At 39.9% G+C, this 26,698-nt stretch overlaps 1 protein-coding gene across 1 annotated transcript; it reads left to right on the top strand.

Moving 5' to 3' along the window:
- Positions 1–5,049: 5,049 nt before the first annotated feature.
- On the top strand, positions 5,050–26,639 carry LOC103806110 (the record flags this gene model as incomplete). The annotated part of the gene is made up of 7 exons (XM_009078785.1): positions 5,050–5,080; positions 5,215–5,538; positions 6,587–6,672; positions 12,353–12,428; positions 17,030–17,365; positions 17,737–17,754; positions 26,511–26,639. Coding segments are annotated over exons 1-7 (1,000 nt in total), but the record flags the coding sequence as incomplete, so codon positions are not given.
- Between the last annotated feature and the right edge of the window lie 59 nt (positions 26,640–26,698).

Genomic DNA, 26,698 nt, shown 5'->3' with positions numbered 1-26,698 from the left:
CTGGTGTCAGGGCACATCTTTCTTACATGCATGTTTCATGCTGTGAAAGAAATAAGGATTAGAAGCTCCCTGTGAAAAAGATCCATAATATGACTAAGTGTGGTAAAAGTTACCAAAGCTATCTAACTAAGCCGAGCAAGAAGAATTTCTAGTCTACAATAGCATATAATTTGGTCTCCCTGTAGATTTATAATCTCTTTGTGCGTAACATGCCATTGGCATAGAGACAGGCTGTCATCAGTTGTTTTAAAGCAATATTTTTCTTGAGCTATACGTCTAATACCCTGTTAGGTAACACTTAAGCTATGAAGGACTGCTTCCCTTTCACATTTGGTTCTGTATACTCTTGAATTTCAGGAAAATCCAGTAACTGTGCATCTGAATTGGGAAGCTGGAACATACCTGCCTTTATCTTGGTACTTTTAATTTTTTTCCTTTGTTACTTATTTAATCTGCTCTGATCTTTAATTTATCAGTTATTTTTAACAGCAGGAAAGGCATCATATAGGGTTGACTGGTAATCCCCTAGATGAACAATGTCTCTGAGACTTTCTGTGATACTTTCTTACATCAGCATGAAGACAATCCTGACCTCTTTCCAGGCTACTGTCAAAGCTCTCAGCCAAAGGCTTGAGTCATACTTTCTGTGGTTCTTTTGTTCCTAAGTCCTTGATGGGAGACATCTAGAGAACAGACTTCATCCAGTTCTCCCATTCTCCTATCTACCTCTCAGACACCCCTTCCAGAGGCTCCTATGAAGCCTAGAACTCCAGGGTGCATGCCAGTGGGGCAGACCATGGAGCAAACTGATCTCAAATTAAGGCAAACAGGATGTTTCTCAGATGCTCAACTCTGAGGTCATTCTGCAGACAGTCTACGAACAGCCCTTCAGGCCTCTCTATGTGAAATGTAAAGGATGAACAAGTTTCTTTGAATTGCAGTTGAAATTGGAACATCTTCTGCTGCCCCTCCTTCCTTTATTTAAGAGGACAAATTGCTACCTGAAATATAAACACTCTCTTCTGCTCAATGCTGCTGAACATTTCACTGATTCATTGTAAGGTTTTTGTTATGGTCTTCCAAAGAATACACCCAAGGGCATACATCTACTGCCACAAATGGCTCTCATTTCATGGACGATGCTGCAACAGAATGCTGGTGGCTCCAGGGGCACAGGAAGAAGGATTGGTGAATGGGGGCAGCTGTGTTAGGTACTATCAATGGACAAGCAATGGTAGCTTGTATTTCTAGAACTCCTTGTTCCTAGTTCAAGTATTTCAGTCAGCTGTATCAACACTGGACTCAGATAAAGTAAGTACATTTGTCCAGACTGATGCAAGATCCTGGGAAAGAGAGACCTGGCTGACAGAGATAAAGCTTCCGAGGAGCATAAATCAGAGGCATTTCTGAGGTTATTCCTTTTACATCTCAGAGCTTGGTTGTGTAGGCATCCTTGCTTCTCTCTTCCCAAGTGTCTCCTGCCTGTGAGGAGCTCTTGAAAGATGGACCTAGGACCTAGGAACATTGACTCCTCAGTTGCTGTGGGCCAGAAGAGTGGCTGGTGAAGGGTTGTGTGTCTTCTGCTCTTTGTATCTGTAATTGATATTCAGAGACAGGCTCCTGGCTTATGATGCTCCAGTGCAGGAGTCTCCAGGGTGGGGTGTATGTACCCCAGGAGTGTGCACGATGATGTACTGAGGTGCGGGAAGGAAGCATTAGAACTTTAGTATTATATGTATATAGTTAACAACTACTAAATATGCATACAATGGGGGATGTATGTTTAAAAATATTTTACTAATAGGGGTGTACAATGAAAAATGTTTGGAGACCACTCTTCTACTATATTCCATAACTACCTTACATGTTCTTTTTTTACATTCTGCTAACATCAATGTTCTACTCTACAGAGCCTTCATGTCATCTCTGATTTGGAAAGTTGTGACTTCTTTAAGAGTGCCTGATCTCAGGAACTAGGGAGGGGTCCTAGTGGACTGAGCCAGAGACACTGAGGGAATAGCAAGTTAATAAAAGGCCACAGTACTGGGGAGAAGGGTACAGAAATCATGAGAAGAACAGTGGTCCCACATGACGCCAGATGTGGATATAAAGTCTCAGCCTTTGAGGCGGGAAACAGACTGTGACCCAGGAATCTTCAGTAAATGGCTGGACCAGAAAGGAAGAGACCTGAAAGGACATAGCCGATGGGGGAGATGAGATTTTAAAGTAGATGAGGGAGACCAGGTTTAAAAGTATTTATTTAATCCATCTCATCCAGCACACAATCTGTAAGAGAGCAGCCTGAAAAACCTCCCCTGAAGGATCTGTGTACTCCAAGCCTGTGTAAACTGGGCCACTACTGGGGAGTGTTAACATTTTCAAACCTAGAAACTGTCTCTTTGCTGTGAAAATACAGGATGGAGAGTTTGGAAAAGAAAACAGAGGCCAAAGAAGGACAGGGGAAAGTGCAAAAATGGTGAGATGGAAATTTAGATGGTCTGAAAAAACTTGGGAAGAAATTTAGAGGTTGCAAGGAGCTGACAAAGTGAAATAGAATGGATGGGGAAGGGGAACTTGCACCAAACAAGCAAATACAGCTTATTTGGCAAGCTAGACCACACTTGCCTTCATCTTGCTACTTTTTTTCCCCCTTGTTTCTACTTTACTCTTAAAAGAAAATAGACTGAAAGAATCAGACATTTTGAACTGAAAAACAAAAGATCTGTCAATCTAATTACTCTTTAGAAGGCAGCAACATGTTACGCAATTCCTGAGCGATACACTAGAGGTCCTGAGTTACATCTTGTAGATACTTCCTTCTTTTGTAGAGTCTGTAATTGGTTTTTTTTTAGTTTTCTGAGACAGAAAAGTTACTTTGAATAAAAATCCTCATCCTGGCAGGAGTAAAAAATCTAGCGCATGTGACTGCAGAAGAATGTGTAGCCCAGCTGCACTGGAATGGTTTAGCTTTGTCTCAGAGTTCTCACACAGTATAATCTTAGAATTAATTCCCACTGTCTCCATAGTCTATTTCATTTCCCATCAAGTCCCTGAAACAGTTTCTACCTCCAGGACTTAAGGTCTGATTACCGTTGGAAGAAAAGGTTTTTAACAGGTTTGTAATGGCAGACAATAATCAAATGAAAAATCCTGTAATATCTCCATGCACAAGGCATGTAGGAATCATTTTGGGACACTCATGAAAGCAGCAGTGTCCCATGGAACTGTATCAACATGGCCCATGGAAGTCCCATCCTACCAGTAAGGTGAAAGGACAAAATGTCAGTAAAATCAGATGGAGAACAAGCAAAAATCAAGACAAATCTTCCATTAAAGATAAAAAGAAGAATAGCTTGTGAGGTGTAAATGCCAATAATATGCATCAAAGGATAATCTGTGTGAAAACACGTAAGATTATGAAAGCATATCAAATGCATTCAAACATATTTGTTAACTGATGTTTGACTTTGAAAATAGCACCAAAAAAAAGCAAAGAAAAATGTAAAATATATGGAAGGTAATTAAAAATTGTTCTGTATTGTCTACAAGTCTCTGAAACTGTAGTATCTCCAGCATAGGGCTCAACCTCACTGGAGCATAGCTAAGGAATAAGTTCTTCTGAGAAAACCCACCGTGGCAGGAATTGGCAGGGACTGAACAGAAGCCATGGTCAAATCCCTGTTTCTCAGCTGCTAAGCGTCCATGACAATGGAGATCATACAAAACTTTTATACATCATCTGAAACTTATTTTCCTTCCTGTCTGGGAAGAAGCTATAGCTTCTCAGGTAATTTCTGTTAACTCCCTAAAAAAAAGCAGGATTAAAAATGAGACAGGGAACATTCACTATCAGATTTTTGAGACTTCCACTGCTCTGAATCCTGGTATGATGTTAGGAACTCAGCCTTAGGCCCAGAGAGAAAGTACAATATTGCCCGGTGCACAGGCAGAAGATGCCTCTTCTACAAATATATAGAGGTCAAGGGAAAATACAAATCTCTCTAGAGCTTCAGCAGAATGTGGGAGGGGGGATATCAACAAAATGTGAAGAAAAAGAGAAAACCTCAGAAGTATCCCTCATTGTTTGGAATATTCAGTATCATGATTAGTGAAAATCATTGGAACTAAATGTGTGTATTTCATTCAATGTATTAGGGAGAAAAGAAGAAATTAAAAATAATATAAGGTTTTTTAATCTTACATATTCAGAAAAGAATGGAGAGTGGTATAGGTTCTATGTATAGAACTCAATAGAATAGAGTAGAATATATTCTGTATATAGAATAGGCTAACTAGGATCTATTTGGCAGTCTAGAAAAAAATCAGTGTTCATGAGGCTAATGTCTGACTACAGGTTTTGTTTTCAGAAAAAAATAGCTGGCAGACATGTTTTGCTTTTTGTAAAAGTGAATTAGAGCTTCCAGGAAGATTAAACTGCAGGGAATATGCTTCCCTGGCTGGAAAACTGAAGAAATGAAGATATGATTAGACATGATTCTCCTGCCTCCGCTATCTTGATTGATCATCTTTGCTTCTGACTAACAAGTTCTGAGTTGTGAGATACCATCTCTCAGGTACTAAGAACAACTCTTCAGAATGAAACAATTTATGTATACATTTACTGGAATAAATCCTTCTGGAAATTGGTTGTATTTGCAGATGTAAATGAATCAAAAAATCATTTATGAGGCCAGTATTCCCAGGTTCATGTCTGACAGATCCAAGACCACGACCTGCACAATGATGGAATGACAGACAGCACAATATTCAGCCAGCAACTTACTGGTCTGCAAGCAACCCCACACTTTTGTCAGGAGCTCAGAACACTGCCTGTCTTGTGGAAAGGCTAAAGCAAAACTTAGAGCCACACGAATAACTTGCTTTGCTTTTAATGGCTCACCAAAGAAAGCATCAAAGGTGGACAGTCTCTTCTCTCTTCTCTGCCCAAGCTTGATTGGGAAAATCAGAGGAAGGGGAGGGGCGTCAAACTCTCTTAACTCTTAGCTCAAAATGAGCAGGAACACATTGCTCTGGGACAGCTGAAGGGACATGCTGACTCTTTTGCTTGCTCTTTTATCTGGTGAGAGACAACAGATCTATCTGCAGCAGAGCTCTCATCCAGGCCAGGCAGGGCTCATGTTAGGTCAAGGGCCCTTTTGACCATCATCTGTACTCCTGCTTCTCACTTTCTCTTTTTCTCTCTCACTAATGCAGTTGTTGGGATTGGAAGGACCATCAAGCAGCAGCCAGATGAAACCCTTCAAAGAGCTGGGGAGACTGTGACCATCAGCTGCTCCCAGAATAATTTACAACGCGCCTATATGTTCTGGTACCAGCAGCATCCAAGAAATGGTCTGAAGTTAATAGCCAGTACTACTACATGGAAGCAGGTCTCTAATGAGGATGGTTACAGTGAGGCAAAGTTTCAGATAAGCAGAGACAATACTGATTTGTCCAAGATAACAATCAAGAATGTGACATCCAAGGATGCAGCCATGTATTTCTGTGGTGCGAGTGATCGCACAGTGCAGCAAGGGGGTTGAGCACTAAGATAAAATCCCCACCTTGCCTGAGTGAGAGATGCGGTCTCTGAAAAACTGCAAGACACTTTGGAGAGGGGCAGAGGAAGAGCAGAAAAAAGACAAGGAAGAAGTGAGGGATAAGACCCAGGATGTTTTGGAGAGGAGAGAGATAAGCAAAGCAGTGCAGCAGCATCTAGTTTCAATGACAAAGAGCCTTCAGAAATACAAACCCATAGATTAGCATTCAGATTTGAGGCACTGCTGATGTGGTTAGTGAAAGGCAGCAGATATTTCTTAAGATAGGTGTTACAGAAGCACAGTCATGTTCTGGGCCACTAGTTCCCCGGAGATACCACCATAGCACTAGCAAAGAATACAAAGCAGATAGAGAATTCAAAAGTTCTTCCACATACTGATCATCCACTCAAAACTGAGGTGCCCAATGAGAGACTGATTGGTGTGGGAGGAGAGGCCAGTCCCTGACTGTGGACATAGGAGAATGGCACCAGTACCTGTGGGGGAAAACATACCCAGGGCACCAGGCATACCTCCCATTATGGAAGGGACAGCCCTTTGACATCTTTACAAGCAACAGTGTGCACTGCAGCATTTTATTTACCTGCTTCACACACAGCTTTATTGCAGGATTACCCTCTTTTCCTTGCCAGAGAAATTCATGCAGTTCTGAACTGGACCAACACATCCCTTCATGGCAAAGCCTCCTAGGCCGAGAAAAGAAAACACAAAAAGCTGCTGTCACTTGGTGCTCCCCTTGTAAGGAACAGCTGAAGGAAGAAATTTTCTTCCATTGTGCCTGTTTCTAATGCTTGCAGAGATGAACTTTTGATGAACTAATTACTCATCTGTGATGGATCTGGGAAAACTGAGAGCAGGGTATTATTAGGGCTCCCTCACCTGCCATTGCCTGTCCGTGCTCCTATTTTTATCACAAAACCTAGGGCTTACTTTTTCTTCAAAGGCAGGGAAACAGCACATAAAGGAGCAAAAGGCATTTTTAAGAAAGCATAGCTATAGACTTGTGTATTTTGGGCTTCTGTTTTTAGATCATGGCTTTGACACTCTGCATACCACCGAGCATAAACCAGTTGTTGCATATGCTCACATGGAAGGCATAACATATGAAATACAGGTAGCAAATGTACCGTGCTGCTCAGTGATGCGACAAAGCTGGATATGACAAAGTGAAACACACTATTTGATTACCGAAAAAAAAGGAGTGGGATGTGATGAGAATAGCTGATGAGAGCAAGGAGCAGGAATTAGCTGCAAGCCTGTCCTGTAAAAGATCCTCACACTTCATTTCACTAGAATTGCTAGAAGACTTCTGTACTGCCAGGATGGATCACTCAGTTTTATGCCAGGATCCTAGTCCCCGATCAACCATATTACATAAATGTTGCTTTGCTTCCCGGCCCTGCTCTGAAAGAAAGTAAACTGTTCTTGGCTACGGAAATCTGGACAAGTGTCAGAAACTGGTGTTCTTTGTAGTGTCATCCTGGACACAGTGGAGGCTCTGAAGAGGCTAAATCTAGTTGCATACCAGATTTATTCCAGTCCTCCAAAGACATTTCTGGAAGCTTCAACTTCATATGCCACTCCCTGCACACCCTTGTAGCTGATATTCTTCTGACTCCAGAGGCTGTTCAGCACTAAATGTAACACACCACTCCTTGCTCCCAGGGAGCACTCATCTTCTCCTTAGAACACTCTCAGGTCCGTGATCTACTCACTGTTCATATCAGGTTACAGTCATACAGCAGGGAAGCACTGGAAAAGCATTGTCTCTCACATAGCAGGAACACACCAAGTTCCTTATTCTCTTCAGCCTCTGATCTTTTTGTAGAGATCATCTTTACACAGGTACCAAACACATTCACACCACTGCTGTCTGGAATTATTACCAGTGATACAAGTGCCCAGTGAAAGTTTAGGAAAAATAGTTCATGCTGGAATTATTAAGGTATAGAAAAAGTATGGTGGTGACTTTGGGGTGATCTTTTCTTTTTTTAAAAAAAAAATTCTGTTTTAATAAACTATCAGGTCCTGAAAATCATGCTACAGTCCCATCTCAGACTTTTAGCATAAGTACTGAAAAACAGCCTTTTCAGATCTGGTACCATAACAAAGGAAGGATCACTTTCAGTTTCTCAACTCTCTTTTGTTTAGAGCAGCAAATGCAATAATAAGATCTTATGATAAGAAACTTATCAGCAATCTTGAACATTCAGCAGATTAATGAGCTGGCTATTGACTGGTCACAGCCATGCAATTTCCAGGTGGTAGTAGAAAACCACAGAGGTCTCTGTGTGCATTGCCATCTTGAAGTACAGCAGTCACAGTTTCCTGTTCCAGCTCTAAGGCAGAATTTTCTCCTGTGTAGTACTTCTTTTGCCAGCTTGAAGTGGCTCTGCACAAAAAAAGCAGCTTTTATAAGAAGTTTCTCATAAAACAGCTACCTTCTTCCTTGTCCCACTCCCTGTCCTCATATTTATTCTCCTTCATCTCCTATTGTAAAAGGTGGCAGGGGAGCTGTAGCTACAGAAACCATGGTCAAAGGTGCTTGTTTTAGATACTTGGCAGTGACATACCAGGCACATCTGTGTAAACAGCTGTATATTCATAATGAATAGCAGTTTGGCAGTCTAGAGGTTATACTGGCTACTCAAAAAGATCAGGTTATGGAAGGAGAGGATGTATAAAGTCACATCTCTATACTGATAATGATGCTAGATCATGTGATGTGGTAATCCTGTAGCTACTGACACCAGTTCCTAGAATCATAGAATCACAGAATGGTTGAGGTTGGAAGGACCCTTTGAAGGTCATCTTGTCCAAACCTGCTGCTCAAGCAGGGCCACCCAGAGCCAGTGGTCTCAGGACTGTGTCTAGGCAGCTTTTGAATATCTCTGAGCATGGACACTGCACAACATCCCCAGGCAACCTGTTCCACAGCTCAGCCACTCAATGTTTCCTCATGCTCAGAAGGAATCTTCTGCATTTTATTTTGTGCCCATTCCTCTGGTTATGTCACTCAGCACCACAGAAAAAGTTAATGTCCATTCTATTTGCACCCTCTCTTCAAGTACTCATATACATTAATCAGATTTCTCCTTCCACCATCTTATATGAAAAAGGTATGTTGTTTAACTTTAGGGGTTCACAGCCAGAAGCACTGAATGTTTGCAAAAAAACTTCCTAGTGCCTCTAAAAGAAATCTGTGCACCTCTGGGAGTCTCTGTAGTACGGCCTACTTCTTTGTAGTTGCTTCTTTAAAGACTAAAGAATCCAGGACTGGTATGAGTGATACAATCACTACTTTCTTGTGAAATTCTCCCACTAAAATGATACCATTGTTAGAAAATATGTCCCTAAATGCCTCTTATGTATTATATATTATATTATGCTTATGTATTCTTGTCTTTCCTTGTCTGAAGTTTTACACAGCTTAGCCCATGAAGCCTCCAATGAGAGACATGGAAATAAAAATCAAGGAACTGTCTTTCCTCTCTTCTCTCACTCTCACTGATTTGAATTCATGGGCTGCAAGGCCTTTCCTTTTGACAGGTTTCAGAGGAACATTAAAATGGGACAAGACTGGTCTCTGCTGGCATATCTTGGAAATTGCCTTATGAGCATGACCTGAGGAGCTGTTAGCACCACATACTCCTTCAAAACAGAGAGGTGATTTTTAAACGAAAGACACCATATGGGAGAGAGTCTGTTAGTGACAGTAAGGACATTAATGCATATGTAAACTGGAGATGGAGACAGAATAATCTTAAATGAATTTTAGCACAATGGATTTAGACCCTGAATAAACAGTGCTGAAATCAGAGGCAGGCTAAGACCCAGGCAGCAAATAATATCCCGCTATTAGTGTTATTATTTAGGCAGTGGCAGACAAATAAAATCCTAAATGTATTTTTCAAAACAATACAATCTAAGCAAAGACAAATGTCTTTGTCATTCTCATAATTACTGACTTAAGCACCCAGTTTACTGTTGTAGAAGAGAGGAGCATTCTGACCTAGGGGCATTTTGAGATGACTTGTCCAATACCTTGCCTTCTGTCTTGGTCCTAGATGTCTTGACTTATTCCAAGTTTCTCATTCCCTTCCCAGGGACATTAACAGTTGTTCTCAGCTGAACAGGCTGTATCAGAAATTATGGGTTCTTCTGTGATATCTGAAAACAACAAAAAATAATTTGTGATTTTTCTTGTAGAATGACCTTTTTTCAAAGGATTGTGTCCTGTGTTTTGCAGCCTATTTTTTATATCCAGGCAGACTCAAGTGAAGCCATTAAAGAGCAATATGAACAACTTGTTTACTGCGGTTACTTGGTTATGTTGATGACTACGTGTTGACGTTTTGTGTGAGACTAGGCCAGTTATGTGTAAGGAAGGGAGATGAAAGTAGCCTGTTAACCTGTCACCATCAGTTCCTATCCCCTTCAGACAGTCTGCAGAATGAAGGCTCACTCTTACTCCTAGATGAAGCCTTTTCGTAGGCAGAGTCACAGGTCCTCAGAGAAGCTCATGCTTCTGCTTCCTGTAACAGGGCAACCAGAGGAATACAAACTTAAGAACTCAGCATCCTAATTCCCCCTCTTTCAGAGCAGCTGTGACAAGCACAGCACAGACCAAAGAGGACACCTCAATCAAGACCAGGCTACAAGCAAAAACACCAACCTGTAGTAAGCAAATCACTCTCACTGCAAACCAGTTACTGTGAGTTTGAGGTCTATTTGTCATCCTGGAGCAGAAGAAAGAGTGCGAAGGAAATCAGCATGATCACTGTTACAATGTTACCAAGCGAAAAATAACAACATTTAAAACCAACCAATAAAACAAAAAATAAAAGCATTACTTTTTTGACTATAAGAAAAAAACTTTGGGATTATAAACTCAGGGATAATGGATGCACTAAGAGGTAATCAGGCTATCACACAGAAACAGAAACGGCAAAGGAAGGATGTGGCCTGTGGTTCTGTCATGGTTTAACCCCAGCCATCAACCAAGCCCCAGGAAGATGCTCACTCCCCCACCAGCAGAACTGGGGAGAGGATCAGAAGAGCAGAAATGAAAAAACCCATAGGTTGAGATAAAGACATTTCAATGAGTAAAGCCAAAGCTGGCTGCACAAACAAAGAAAAACACGGAATTAATTCATTACTTCCAATGGGTGGGAAGGTGATCAGCCACCTCCAGGGCAACAGGGCTCCATCATGTCTAACTGTGACCTGGGAAGACAAATGCCACCACTCCAAATGTCCCACTTCCTCCTTCTTCCACTAATTTAATACACTGAGCACAATGTCATATGGTGTGGGATATCCCTTTGGTCAGTTTGGGTTAGCTGTCCCCACTGTGTCTCCTCCCATGCACCCACAGTCTTTTTGTCAGTGTGGCAAGTACAAAAAGCAGAAAAGGCCTTGGCTATGTGTAAGATCTGTTCAACAATAACAAAAACATCTCTATATTATTAACCCTATGTTTGGCACAAATTCAGAACACAGCCTCATACTAGCCGCTGTGAAGAAAATTAACTCTACCATAAACAAAACCATCACAGGTTCCCATGACAATCTTTTACCGTGACTGTTTGACAAAAATGGGAGGGTGGAGCCATGGGTGGGATTGTTTTTGTATGAGTTTGTATCATTGTGGGGACAGGGGGACCACGATGATACATTTTCCAAAAGGCCTTTACAAAAACCCATATGTGCTTAAGTCTCGTGGGAGAGCGTTAAGACAGGTACAGAGAATTCTGCAGCACAGGGGGCACGTTCTGCCTTGTTTTCTCTTGACAGACCTAGTATGCAAGGACTGCCCTCTCTGGAAAGCAAACTAGGAAATTATGAGATATTGAAATAATTTTCAGCAAACTAAATTGATGGCAGTTACACCTATGGCCTATCAGAGTATGTGAAGAAGAAAATTACTTTTTTTTTCCGATGCACCAATGTTAGCAATAGACAAAATGGTCTAATGTGATAAAAGTGTTAGGAAAAGAATTCTGTCATGTAGCAGGTATCTCTCAGAGACACTATATAAAATGTATTGGAGCTTTCTCTCTTAAATAAGCCTCCAGTGTCCACCCACTGACTCATGCCTCTGAGCACAAAGGTTGCCTCCAATCCTTCTCCACACAGTTTCACTGCAGTCCCTCCTAATGGATATCAAGGGTTTGTCTGAGACCAGTTAACTCATTCTTCTGGGGTCTCCTTGTGTGGATTTTTTTAATATATCAAAAAATTGAATGGCATCCTGAAAGACTATTCAAGACAACAGGCCTGCAATGGAAGGGAAAACAAATGGACTTGTTTTAGTTTGTCAAAGGCAAACCACCTGTGTGAAAAGACATTTGACTATGACAACCACAAAGCATTATTTGATTATTAACTACGCAAGTAACAGAAAGGAAGACTTCACAATACTTAGAGTGCAAGACTGACAGTAATGAAGATTTAGATGTAGAGGAATTCTATTTCTAGACAATGACAGCCTTTGGTATGCCTGCATGGTTTTGAGATCTGCAGAATGAGAATTAGCAGGTAACATCAATGATGTGACATGGAGACTGGAGAAAGGATGCAAAAACAACTTGAGGTGAAATGTAGACAGTAAGTATCAAAAAACTCTGGGAAATGTTTTTATGAATTCTACAAATTGTGCAATAAATTTCAAGCTGGTTTTCTGTCAGACCCTTTCAGACAGAGATTGACTGATATTTGGTATTCTAAATACAGTAAACATTGCTTAAGCTTCTGCTTATAGTAAGTCAACTGCAATGCATCCTTTTTCTTAGCTTATGATACAACATTTTGTCACTGTGAATATGGCTAACATGGTTTTCGGTGATGGCACGAAACTTACAGTAATGGGTAAGAAATTGTTATTTTCTCTTTTGATTTACTTCAAATCCCATGTTTTCTCTTTGGAGAACTTCATCATTATTCTCCCTTTCATTACTAAACTGGTGTTCTCCTGATGTGCCAGTAACCCAGTCTACTTTGGAGAATAGACTAACTCTAGGTAGGGACACACATTTCATTTTGGAGAACTGAATAAATGCATTTTCAGTGAATAAAAAGCTGTCCATAGAAAGAATTAGGATGAGGAATGGGTTAAAAATATGTGCATATCATAAAAATATTGTCTTAATAAATTGACAGATGCAAAAGCAGAAACTTCCTTCCAGGGAAGGAGAAAGGGAGGCATGTTCAGGGACTGCTACAATGGGGAGAGTGTTTTAGGACTCTGTGCTATAAATTAAAAACTACTTTGTAAGTAAAAATAAAAGGTATTTATTTTACAAGAGAAGAATATTCATGAAGTTGAAAAAATGAAGAAATTAAGGAAATGTTTAGTTGAGAATAAGCAAATCTTTCAGTCTGCATATGGGGAATATTTTGTAATATTACATCTAGATGAATAGATCCTCTAAAGAAATGGTGAAAGCAGCAACAACTGATTCACCTAAGCCCAAGGCAAAAGGGCTCTGGACAGGGAATTTCTGATATTGATCTAAGCTGGTTAAACACACAGACTTGGTGGTGTTCCCTCACCGACCTTTGTTTTCAGGGGACCGTACACCAACGTACTTTGTGTTTCTTCTTTTACTGGTACTGCATGAGGGGAGGGTTAGTCCACAGATTTGGCTCAGAGGACTGAGCATAGAGGAGAGGTTTTTCTGCAGCTGCAAAACAGTGTGAATAATGATAAACTGCTCTTTGGAAGTGGAACAAAACTCACAGTCATAGGTAAGTCAGATCTCTGTGACATATGTGATACTGGTTTAGGGGACAAGAACATTCTTAATTAACAGAAGAATAACGACAATTTTTTTTACAGCCATGAGGACAGGATGAATGCTTTATTGGACAGGATTAATGCTTTACTGATTCCTTAACAAAATGAGATGTGCTAACATGGAAGTGTAGGATTTCTGGTATTGATCTCTGCTGGTTAAACACACAGACGTGGTGGTGTTCCCTTACAGACATTTGTTTTCAGGGGACCATACACTCATGTACTTTGTGTTTCTTTTTTTGCTGGTACCTCATGGCAGGGTGGGGGGATGGTTAGCATGTAAGTTTGGCTTAGAGGACTGGGAGTAGAGGAGAGGTTTTTCTGCAGCTGGAAAACAGTGTGAACAACCAGAGACTGTTCTTTGGAAGTGGGACAAAACTCACAGTCAAAGTCAGAAGGTTTGGCTTAGAGGACTGGGAGTAGAGGAGAGGTTTTTCTGCAGCTGGAAAACAGTGTGAACAACCAGAGACTGTTCTTTGGAAGTGGGACAAAACTCACAGTCATAGGTAAGTCAGAAGTCAGATCTTTGTGATACTGGTTTAGAGGGCAAGAACATTCTTAATTAACAACAGAATAATGATTATTTTTCATACAGCCATGAGGACAGGATTAATGCTTTATTGGTTGCTTAATAAAATGAGATGTGTTAATATGGAAGTGTAGGATTTCTGATATTGATCTCAGCTGGTTAAACATGCAGATGTGGTGGTGTTCCCTTATGGACCTTTGTTTTCAGGGGACCATACACTCATGTACTTTGTTTCTTCTTTTACTGGTACTGCACGAAGAAGGGGTTAGTCCACACCTTTGGCTTAGGGGACTGAGAGTAGATGAGAGGTTTTTCTGCAGCTTCCAAACAGTGTGAATAATGAGAAACTATTCTTTGGCACTGGTACAAAACTCACAGTCATAGGTAAGTCAGAAGTAAGATCTCTGTGATATATGTAATACTGTTTTAGGAGACAAGAACATTCTTAATTAACAGTGGAATAATGACAATTTTTCATACAGCCATGAGGACTGGATTAATGCTTTTTTGGTTGCTTAATAAAATGAGATGTTCTAATAGGGAAGTGTAGGATTTGCAGGTACAAATGCTGAGATCCTTGTGTCTGTAGCCTTTTTCTTTCCTTATTGGAAAATTCATAGAGGGAGAAAGCAATAAATAATTCTATTTCCTCCCATTGTCCAAGAAAACATTATAGAGTTTGGGAATGAAAAATGCTTCTCCAGTCTTCAGGTTTTTGCTGTTCATGTACCTAACGATCAAAAGCAACATTTCAGATCTGTATTCTCCTGTGTGCTAAATCAGGCAGTGAAAGAGCAGTCTTGCTGGTACTTTGCTTGCCTCTCCATAGAGTGGGCAGGCTGCCTAGAGTTGCTTTGGGACACTGGCTTCCACTAGGAGACCTTTTCACAACTTCTAATTATCAAAAAAGGAATATATTCTTTTTTGCCCTGTGCATTTTTCTCCTCTGTTGTCTCCTTTTCCCCATTTACTTTCTCTGCCTTCTCCTCTCCCAGGAAAGGATTTAGCATAACCTTTATTAAGGCATTATGGAATCACAGGGCAAAGTAACTTTTTCCTTCTGCTACTGCCACATCTGGTAGCAAGCTGCAGAAATACAAACTGGTGCCTGCTCATTAGCCAGTACCATTTTAGGGAACTAAGTGACTGGCAGGAAAAGCATAATGACACTGCAGGTTATAGCCTGATTGTGTACAGCCGTGTAACTGGGCTGCTTACCTTTGGAGCTGGAACTGTGCTCAGAGTTATAGGTAAGTAGCTGTGATTAACCCAAGTGTTCAATGTGGAGGACACTTAAAAATTTCCCTTGCATTAATGATATGCAGCATATAAACAGGTGATTTTAAAATGAGACTAGGAGAGAAAGATAACAATAAATGATGAAACTGACCTTGCCATGATGGGAATGGAAGAACTGTGGTACTTTTAGGTGGGTGAAGAATGCGTGACAGGGAATGCATGAGTTTATGCATGAGATGAAGCTTTGTGACAGTGTCTACCATAAGAAGTGTGGACAATCAGAACATAATGGGCTGTTAGTAACACTTTTTCATGATTGTTTCTGTTCTTGCTTTTAGCAGTCTCCTTATTCCATTTAAAGGATGTTCATTTTCTGCTTGCTTTGTCTTTCCTGTGGTTTTATCATTCTTTCTGTCTGCCTTTTTCATCTACTTCTCTTTGTCCTTTTTTGGTTTAGTCAGTTAAATCTCTCTCATATTTCTTCTGTGTCCTTCTATCTGCTTCCATCTCTTCACTCATTAGCCATTTAGTCTATGAGCCAATGAATTTGTCAGAGATACTTTTAGGATAGGAAACAAGAAATCATAAAGCCAAATGCTAGAAGGGAGCAGTAAAAGTGATCAGCCTCTCCTCATATCCACTGGAAGAAAAGTGGAGCCACGTCAAACTTTCTAGGGAGTTAGCTCAATTGATATCTAGGTACCACTTCTAAAGTCTGTACAAGCTCACACATTTTGCAGAATTACCCCAGGGGTTTTTGTAGAGTAAATACTGGCAAATGCAAATAAAGGTAACATTTGAATGCAAACACAAGGCTTAGGAGACAAGATCTATGCAATATATAAATTTCTGCTAATTCTGCTAACTCTCTTACTCTACAAAGGTGAGAGTAATCAGAAAGAACATCTACAATGTATAGTGTCTTCACACTGAAAGAACAATAATAGATCACTCTTTGGCTCCATAATTCTCTCTGCATTTCTGTTTCCACAAGCACTCTGCAGACCTTTTGGGTTTATCATGCTAGATGAGTTAAAAAGGTACTCTAATAAAATACCTGGGGAAAAAACCTGGCTTTTAGGGACCTGGCTTACCTTCTGAGTAAGTTCTCATTGCTACCTTGTACATCCTTGGGACTGAAGTCTGTTCTCACTAGTCTTATATGTAGGTACTAAACACTTTAGAACAGGGGACAACTTTTGGTTTGTGAGTGTAGAGAATCTTGTATCATTTTGAGAAGATATGTAGCCTAGGATGAGGGCTTTTCATACCTAGGGAAACCTAAATAATAAATTACATAAAGAGATAGTTAATAGTCTTCAAAAATGATGGCAAGACCTAATCCAAAACTTGTCCCAGGCAGATTCACATTACCTACCTCAAATGTTCTTTGCTTCAAACAATGAGAAAGATTAGCTCCTTCCTTTGAAGTCATCTCTTAGATGGGGGTCCAAGTAGGGTATCACATGACAGTATAATTCTGAACTCTGCAATGACCATCATGTTCTATTACATCTCTGGAAATGTAACTCAGTCTGTTGAAGATGCTCGTGCTTTATAACACAGTCCCTTATCTATCAATACAATATTACAAATACAGGCCTTATGGTACAATTGGGTACTTTTCTGCTCAGCTTTTTTTCAACTTTCCCATTCTTCTGACAGAGGCAATACTAGAAATTCAAGTACTCATGCATTTCTGTAGCCAGACCTTTTATATTTCTGTACAAACAAATGCTTTCAGTTTCCTGGTGTCTAATATCTAATAGATATGAATTGTCTATAGACAGTTGTTAAAAGGCCAGGTATATCAGGAGTAGCACAGCACAAATACAGTACAATTTTAAGGGGTTTCTAATTGAACAGAGTAATGGAGGCTCCGGGCCATATTGCATTTCATTTCAGAGAAGAACGAGGAAATCATACCTCCAGCTGTGGCCATATTTTCCCCATCAAAGCAGGAGATACAACAGAAGAGCAAGGCCACGCTGGTATGCCTGGCCTCTGGTTTCTACCCTGACCACCTGACTCTGATCTGGATGGTGAATGGCATTCAGAGGACAGCAGGGGTGGGGACAGATGAGTTCTCCACACGGAATGGCAGTACCTACTCACTGACCAGCAGACTGAGGATCCCAGCCTGGGAATGGTTCAACCCCTTGAATCGTTTTGAGTGTGTTGCCACTTTTTTTCAGAATGGAGGATTGGAATCAATACAAAAATTTATCTATGGTGATGCTGGTGAGTAAAAAAAGAAAAAGTGTATCATCATGCTGTACAAACTAGAAATTGCAAATCTAAAGAGTGTGTGTTGTCTATATGCAGCTTCTATACAGGGTGTTGTTATGGCACAAATACATATCTAAATATGTGGGTATTAACATATGTCTCTTCATATTCCTGGGCCTGTATATCTACATTAGCATTAGAAGTCGATAGTTTCTTCAGATTGTAACTGAGAAGTCTCTGTAGTATAGTTAAATGTGTAGCATGATAAAATATATAGTATAGTAAAATGAATCAAGCAGTATTTTGTAAACTGAAACTTCTAAAATCTGTGTTCTATTTGCTTTGAAGAGAAACGTGACTTTCAGTTCTTTTTTGTCTTTCAGGTTGTGCACTCACAGAAGGTATGTGCGTCTTCTCACAGGCAAAATGTATTTTAATTCTAGTTTTACTGACACTAAGTACAGGGTGTGCGAGATTTCTACGATCAGAATAACTTCTACTTACTCATCTAAGTATGTCAGATCTTTTAATAAAAGAAGAAAATACTTTGAGAGGATTGTATGTGAATACTGTATGTAGCTGTGTTTTTGTTTTTTAGCTCTTCCTTACAAATCCCTTTTGTGAAAGATAGAAGCAATTGTGGAACCTTCCTATAGAGTGTAATTTGCTATTCATCATCTCCTCCAGTCATTAACACTGTCTTCTTGTGGGAAGATTCTTGCTCAGCCATAAAATAAATGATTCATATTTATCCATCAGGTTTCAGAATCTGGAATTCTGAATATTTCTTAGTATTAAATTCAGAATACTGCTCATGACAAATAATATCCCACTCCAAACTGTGAGGATATCGATATTAAACATTACATTTCGTTCCTCTATGTATACATATTTGCACACTCCTGTTATTCATCAACTTCTTTGATGCTTCAAGAATCTTAAGGCTGAACCAAGATCAAGCGGTTATCTCAATACTACTGTAACTCCTTAAGAGTGAAAAATCTACAAGAATAAAAGCTCCAGATCCCATGTTATTCTGGATGGTGTAAAACTTCCCTGATACATCAGCAGTACCCATAAGGTCACTGACAATAATGAGAGAAAAAAAAGCACTATCTTGTAATACAGCTTATTTTGCATTCCTAAGAGAGGATTCACACAGCCTAGTTTGTCAGTAGGTGTGGCAACACAGTACTATCTTAGCATAAAGCCAATCTGTGTCATTCCTAGACTTGCTTTGTCTTTTGGTTCTTTTAATCACAATGTCCATTCCCATCTCCTGCTATCTTGTGTCAATATAGCCATTCATTTGGCTCTAGTTCCCTTGTGTCGCTTAGCTAAAGATTTCAAGCATTGATATTTGATCAAAGCTACATTAGATCTAGTCTCTCATGATGATGATAATCCAATACACAAATGATGTTTGATTTGCAGATTCGTACTTGCGGTATGGAAATTCTGTGAAGCTCACTTACCTCATTCTCTGTGGCAAAGCCTTGATCTATGCAGTTTTGGTGAGCAGTCTGGTGTGGACATCCAAGGTAAGCTAGTGTGCCATTTGAATCTTGAACTTACTAGTACAAAGTCAGTGGATACAGACTAAATCCGTTCTCAGATGTGTGGTTGTCCTCCATGTGCTCTGCCAGGCTTTGTGCAGTCTAGTGTGAAAAATCACAAGTGATAAGTTTCCTGTTACTATTTTTCCAGAACTCAGATGAAATAAATGCTATCTAGCAGAGAAATTCCTTCTCAAAATTCTCTTTATGCACATGAAAAATATGATAATTAAAGACAGGTTCCCCAGAAAGTAAAGAAGGGAAGTATCAGATATACCATACTTTTCTGTAACAATTGAAAAGGGACTTATGCCTGCAGTGAAAATAATGAAAAGGTTTTTTTGAGGCAATATGGGGGATAAATCTGAACAAACATTTAAAACGATTTACAAAGAACAGTGGGATAAATCTGAACAAATGGGAGAAGATTAACTAGCTGGCAGGAAATACTTTTTTCTAGTAAGTTTCTCAATAGGCTGAAAGCTATACCCAGTAAGAACAGAGGAAGCCTCAGGACTTGTTCCTTTAAAAGCAGGACAGGGAAATGTATTTGAAAAGTGACCTGGTAGAGTTGAGGGCAAGTATGAATACAATCTCAATTATATTTGTTGGTTCTGTTCCAAGGATACTAGAGAGAGTAGATTTGTACTTTACAAGATCACAATCGTAGAATCACAGAATGGTTTAGGTTGGAAAGAGCCTTTAAAGATCATCTAGTTCCAACCCTATGCCATGGGCAGGAACCTCTTTAACCAGACTGAGTTGCTCAAAGCCCTATCCAGCCTGGCCTTGAACACTTCCAGGGATGGGGCATACACAGTTTCTCTGGGCAACCTGTTCCAGTGTCTCACTGCCCTCACTATAGCAAATTTCTTCCTTTAATCTGAAGCTTCCCTGTATCAGTTTAAAATCAGTGGCTCTTCCGCTGTCACTGCAGGCCTTGACAAAATATCTCTGTTTTTCTTATAAACCACTTTGTGTATTGAAAGGCCTCAAGAAGGTCTCCCCAGAGGCTTCTCTTTTCCAGTCTGAAGAGGGGTTATTCTCAGCCTGTCTTCATACCAATCCTCTGCCCATTTGTGGCCCTCCTCTGGACCAGCTTTAAAATGTCCAAGTGTTTCTTGTACTGCGGACTCCAGGGCTGGACACTACTTCAGGTGGGGTCAATGGGGTCACATGAGAGCAGAGCAAAGGGGCAGAATCACCTCCCTTGACCTGCTGGCGACACTGCTTTTGATGTAGCCTAGGATATGGTTGGCCATCTAGGTTGCAAGTACATATGGCTGACTGAAATACAACTTTTCATCCACCAGTGGATGAAATTGCCTCTCCAGGGGACTGCTCTCAAGCTATTCATCCCAGAGTCTGTACTGATCCCAGTGATTACAGAATTCACATGGGCCCACTCTTCAAGTCTGTCCAGGTCCCTCTGGAAGACATCCCTTCCCTCAAAGAATTTGCAGTGTGCGCATTCATTCCGACTATCAATGACACCTTGATGAAGGTTCTCAATGGTATTGGCCCCAGTACAGACTCTTGAGGGAAACAATTCATTACTGGTTTCCACTTGTACATTGACCCATTGACTGCAATTCATTGGGCACAGTCATCCAGTCAATTTCTGTATTTGTTTCTTTTGCTTGGTGGTTTGGTTTTGAAAAAAAAATTATTATTACTAGTAGCAGTAGTAGTAGTTGATTATTCTGGTTTTTTTTCATTTAGGCTGCTGGCAAGTTGCAGAGAGAATAAATGAAGAGCCCTCTTCATCACATGAGCAGGAACCCAGCAAGTTATACAGTCTACCTTTCCACAGCAAAAGATCTATGCTTCTAAGAACTTGTGAATATTATTTCTTGATGATTCTCTGCCTCCCTCCTGTTCTCCACATTGTTGTAATCACTGCTAGGTTTTCCCTGTACTTCCATATTGTATTGTATCGTATCTTTAAAACTAACACCTCCTTAATGCTCAGAGGCTGAGAACTCAGCTCCTTGATTTAGGAATAAAGTTTTAGCTTCTTTTCCATTGAAAAAGCATGAGTTGTTGTTTTTTTAATTTGGTCTTTTGTAGTAACAATGTCCTACCACACAACTTTCAGTGATGAGTAGAGGCATAAGGAGCTCACATTAAAGGTCATTCACTGGCTATCCTTCTAGGAATAATTTACTTGCTATGGGAACAGTAGAAGATTAATCCAGTACTGACACTGTGTACCAACAACCAGAGTGGGTCTTCAGGCTCCAGAGGCTTTCACAATCCAGTGGCTGATTTCTAGCCAAAACAGATGTGAAATTCAAAGGTGGTAGGGAAGGAAACTGAACACTAGCCAGACGAGAAGTGGCACCCTCTCTGCAGAGGCATGGTGGCTGCTTTTTCTCTCACTATGTTCCTACTTGAGGTTAGCTTGGTGATGGCACCAGACTCATTTGTGGTATTGAATAAAAATTTGGTGAATAGATTAAAAGTTGCCTTTCAGTTAATGCATTTGTTTGTTTCAAAAGGATCTTACGACAAATTTGAGAGGAATCTGGCATATCTTGTTTAATGTCATTAAAAGAAAAAAAGGCATATCTTAGTGATAAAGGGCAGATGTGTATAATCCTATAAAACAGAGTTATTTTTCCTACTCTGTGCTTATCATTCCTTTAATCTCCTCAAAACTCTTCAGAGCAGGAGAAATTATCATGTTGAACAAAGAGATTTATTTGGTGATCTCATTACAGAGGTTATTTATGTAGTGTCATGGCTGTTTCAAACAAAAAGGAGAAGTGTTTCCTGAAAACTACTTTTTGCAAAAATGCCTTTACGGGTCTCACATTCACAAGTCATGAATGACCTGGTCTAGAAGAGAGTATCCATGCCAGGAGGGTATGGAACTGGAGGTTCTTTAAAGTCCTTTACAACACAAACCATTCTACGATTTTTTGAAAAGGAACACTTTTTTATATCCTCAACTAATGTCCCATAATAATTCACATAAAGTCTTAGCATTTGCTTCCCTACTAAGAAGGAAATTTGAGATGCCTTCTCCATTACACAAACTCAATCAGCACAGGGAAACAATTTCAGCCATTTGGACACTTATCTACTTTTAGCAATAATTTTTAGTTGTGCTTACACAGAGCCACTGCAGTTTGGAGGAGAAACCAAGCTGACTGCTACAATTAAGAAAATGTTGTTTACAAAGTATGTTTGAAATAGAACAAAGGAAGCCCAGAAAGAATTTTTTCCTTTCAATTGTTTTTTATACCTATATTTTCTATTTTAGTCAAATCATGTGTAAGTTACTTTATGTATCAGTGAGAGAGATGATCAGTATTACAGTTGCAATTGTTATTTTCATAAGTATTTTTTGCCATGTTTTCCCTGATCATTGTAAAATACCATGTAGGTAATTGTTGCTTTTGAAAGATTCAAGAAAATACACAATGATACAGGAGAAGGGGGAAAAAAACCCCTAAAGAGAAACACAGACACGGTATGAGTGGGGGACCCCCTATAAGAGAGAAGATGTTTTGATTCTTGAGGTAAAAATTGTAAGCTAACTTACAGATCAAGAAACTAACACTCTGTTCAGAAATGGAAACATAGATTAAGGGACAAATAAGGGAGTTCTAATTCTGTATTTTAGTAGGAGGAGACGGATTGATGGCAAGATATTGCTGTCTGAAAATCAAAACAAAGGACTAATATACTTGAGAAACAGCATTTTAAACAAAAAGACAAAGGATATATTCCAAATTGAAGGAGGCAAAAAATGCTGATGAGGAATTTCTGTGCCAAGTGTGACATGGAATAGGGGAAAATTATCTGTTGACACAAGCCAGAGTTCCAGGGTCCTGAGAACAGAAAATAAACAGCTCCACACTCCTCCCAGCTGGTGAAGTCCTGTGCCCAAAATTTCCTAGATCACAGCAGATGGGGGTTGGAGCAAGGAGAGAGAGGTAACAGAGGAGTTAATGGAGGCTACTTTGTCCTTGACGCTACAAAACCTTAACACTGTTACAAAAAATAGGTACTGTTTTCTTGTTGTTTCCCTCAAATTCAGGCAACAGACCACACTGACTACTCTGAGTGATAAGCAGAGTCTGACAGCAAAGCTGAGTGTATCTGTCACTTCTCTTGCACCTTCCTTGACAAACATTTTTGTTAGCACATGCTATAGGTACTGAGTTTCCTGTGGGAGCCATCATTTGCATATCTGAAGCAACATCTCCCAAGAAATGTGTACAGTAGAAATTCTTTCTGGCTGCTGTGATAAAACTTTACTTTGAAAAGGGTACCTAGGTTTGGGTCCCTCACCACTTGAGGCAGTCAAAACATTGATTATGGGAGAGGAGAAAACAGATTTTGCGGGTTAAACACCTGATTATTTTGTGACTTACAGGAAGGATAGTCCATGGGTAAGGGATTTAGAATTATGTAGAATTAAGTAAGGGATGAAGGCAAATGTCAGGCTGTGGGATTACGCTTCAGTCTGCTGGACTGCAAAATGGTAGGATATATGACAACAAGTGGCCTAAAAAAAGAAAAGCTATTTTCTGGGACATTTAGAAGTTAGGGTTGTGCTAAAACCCATGCATTAATGCAGTATTTGTAGGTTCATGGGGAAGAGGATACTTAATGTCAAAATAGATAAAATGAAAATATTTTTTGTTAAGTTTGAAAGAAAGGGAAGCAAAGAGAGTGAAGGACCATAAGGTAGGATGGAACAGGATCTTCCCCATGGCCCTGGTATTTCAATGCTGTAGACACTGAAATAAGTCAAGTAGCATAATGTATCTCCAGGGGCTAGTACAACTCTTTTCAGGGATGGGGAGTATTTCAGGAGTGGCTATTCTGGAAATGGTAGATTAGGAAAGAGAACTTTTGTGTTGATAAGGAGCAGGAAGATTGAACAAGCTTCTCAGGCAATTTTTATTTGAAGGCCAGTAGTAATACTGTATGTTGAGAAAGGAACATGGCTCACTCTTCTAGGTAGGAAAAAAAAAGTGAAAGTGTCTGAGTCAGCAGGGCTTTACTAAAGATAGTGTTTCAGGAAAGGCATGTTAAGAAAGAAGGAAACAGCAGGGACTGTGAAGAAGAAGGGGACAATTTAACCAATCACTAAATTTGTCCGGTCATTTTAGGGGCATTTTCTCAGATTAATAAAACTGTGAAGAAAGCTACCAAGCAAGCAACTAAAAGGAGTGAGAAGGATGAGACAAGACCAAAGAAGAGACCTCACATCAGATAAGTGCATTCTGGAAGAATATATACTGTCACTACAATGCAGAACTCCCAGAGACTCTACTCAGTGTTCACTGAGTCTTCTGGCTCTATTCCAGCAGTAATGAATTGTGTGAATGGCCAAGTCTTTGCCTCAGAATTAAATTGTCTACATAATGAGCTAATCTTATTATTCCCTCTTATTCATGCAGTCTATCTCCCACTGTCTTATCCAAACAGAATGTGAGTCCATGAAAAGATGAAGGACTGGGAAGTACATGCAAGTGTTCATGAGCAACTAGCAAAATATGTGGAGGCTGGAGAGAAGGAAAACAAGAGTGGGTCCAAATAAAAGAGATTGGACTTTACATAACATATAGTGATTCCTAAAAATTGCGAGGATACTGATGTCAAACTAGAGCACCAGACAATAAATTGCTTGCCTACTGACAGAGAAATTAGGGTTGCTTTTATGCTGTAATTTGGCTACTACACTGAAAAAAAAAAATTTAAAACGGTAACAAAGATTTAACATGGTTACCACTGAACATCAGCCCAGGATTGGTGTGAGTAGTTTTGATATTACCCTGTAAGTCCGTGCTCTGCCAATATCCAGTACTTTGGAGAAAAAACAAAAGCAACAGTTCTCAGTTAGTGGGAATCATGAGAAGGTTGTGCAAGGGGCACATTTCAGGGAGTGTGACAAAAGTAGACAACAAGAGAATTTGTTGGATTCATATGATGATTTTTTTTCCAAAGATGCCTCATAATTTTTGCTCTATAATGTTAGAGTAGACTAGAGCACAGGAGAATAGAACATTAAAAAACAATTCCAGCTTAGGCTGGAACACATAAGAATCATAGAATCATAGAATCATAGCATCAACTGTGTTGGAAAAGTCCTCCAAGATCATCAAGTCCAACCCTACTGTGGTTACTAGACCATGGCACTAAGTGCCACATCCAGTCTCAGCTTAAAAACCTCCAGGGACAATGAATCCATCACCTCCCCGGGCAGCCCATTCCAATGCCTGATCACTCTCTCCGTAAAAAATCTCTTCCTAATATCTAACCTAAACCACCCCTGGCAGAGCTTGAGTCTGTGCCCTCTTGTCCTACTGCTGGTTGTCTGGGAGAACAGTCCAACCCCCATCTGACTACAACCTCCTTTCAGGGAGTTGTAGAGGGTGATAAGGTCTCCCCTGAGCCTCCTCTTCTCCAGGCTAAACACCCCCAGCTCCCTCAGCCTCTCCTCATAGCACTTGTGCTCGAGTCCCTTCACCAGAATCATTGCTCTTCTCTGGACCCATTCCAGCACTTCAAATTTGAGGATAGGTGTTCAGGAGCAGACAAGTTACATTTTGCAGGAGTGACACAACTAAACAGATCGATGTAAGAAAAAAAATCTGACAAATAACAGACACTTCCTTTGAGGTTCTGGAATAAAAAGGATGCTCCTACACTGAACTCAGATCTGTCAATCCCTGAAATTGAGATCAAGCTTAGGAATCCAGTTCTGTTCTTCTCCAAGCTTCCTATGAGCCATGTAATTCTCATTCCCCACCCCCACACCCTATTATACATGTGATCATGCAAACAGACCACTTGAAAGGAGGGGCTGATACATATCTGGACTCAAATAATATTTCCTATTTCTTTTCTTGTCTTTTTTTTTTTTAATTGCAATTTCTACAAAGCAAAGCCCTTCATATTTTCCTCTCTTGACAGTGAGTTTTTTTATCTATATATGCAGCTGTGGATGCAAAGAGAGATGTGACTTATGTTCATGTGTCTCAATGTGTCCTGTGTTTGTTTGTGCTGGCAGGCACAGCTATTCATAGATGTCTGCACAGGTGCAGAATTGCACGTGTTGACATGTGCATTCATGTTCTTGCTGGATACATGAGCATGGATGTGAAAACCCAAATTCTATCTGCTCATATGAAATCTTTGATGAGACTGGCTGCTAGAACACATCAGACCTACCTGTAGCATAAAGATGTATGTTGATATTCTAGCAAGCAGAACATTTTGCTAAGTCACTGACTCCACAGTCTGCAGAATGCTACCTCCTTAAATATATTGCAGAATTGGTACAAATTATATTGCCATGAGAAAGACTGCAAATACAGTTTCATTGCCCTCAACTTCTCATACTTCACAAAAAGTATAAATCAGTCATACCAGTGTGAATGTGAAAAGTCTAATGCAATTACTAGTTAACATGATATTTCAGCTAAGGGCAGTCAAGTTATAACTTTTGCAAATGAGCTCTAAACAAGTTCTCCTAATCAGCAGCATGGAAAAAAAGCCTTGCCTAGTAAAGTTTTCTAATGAAAAATTTGTTTTCTCAGTGGTTTTTTATTTTTATAGCTTTCTCCCTTATTTTTCAGAAAACTATCAGAGAAGGGTTGCAGATGGAAAGTTTTTGTACATTATGCTCATTTTCAAGACTATTTTGTATGGGATGTTTGTGATGGGACTCATGCTTAGGTCCAAGGAGAGGAACAGAATTCTACTCTGTACACATTTGTTATAACTCACTCTAAGCATACAGGAGACCATTTTGGACAAAGTGATG

This window comes from Acanthisitta chloris, unplaced genomic scaffold (assembly GCF_000695815.1).
Source record: "Acanthisitta chloris isolate BGI_N310 unplaced genomic scaffold, ASM69581v1 scaffold7467, whole genome shotgun sequence".
In the NCBI taxonomy this organism is placed as follows: Eukaryota; Metazoa; Chordata; class Aves; order Passeriformes; family Acanthisittidae; genus Acanthisitta; species Acanthisitta chloris.
This window is presented reverse-complemented; position numbering and strand designations above follow the sequence as displayed.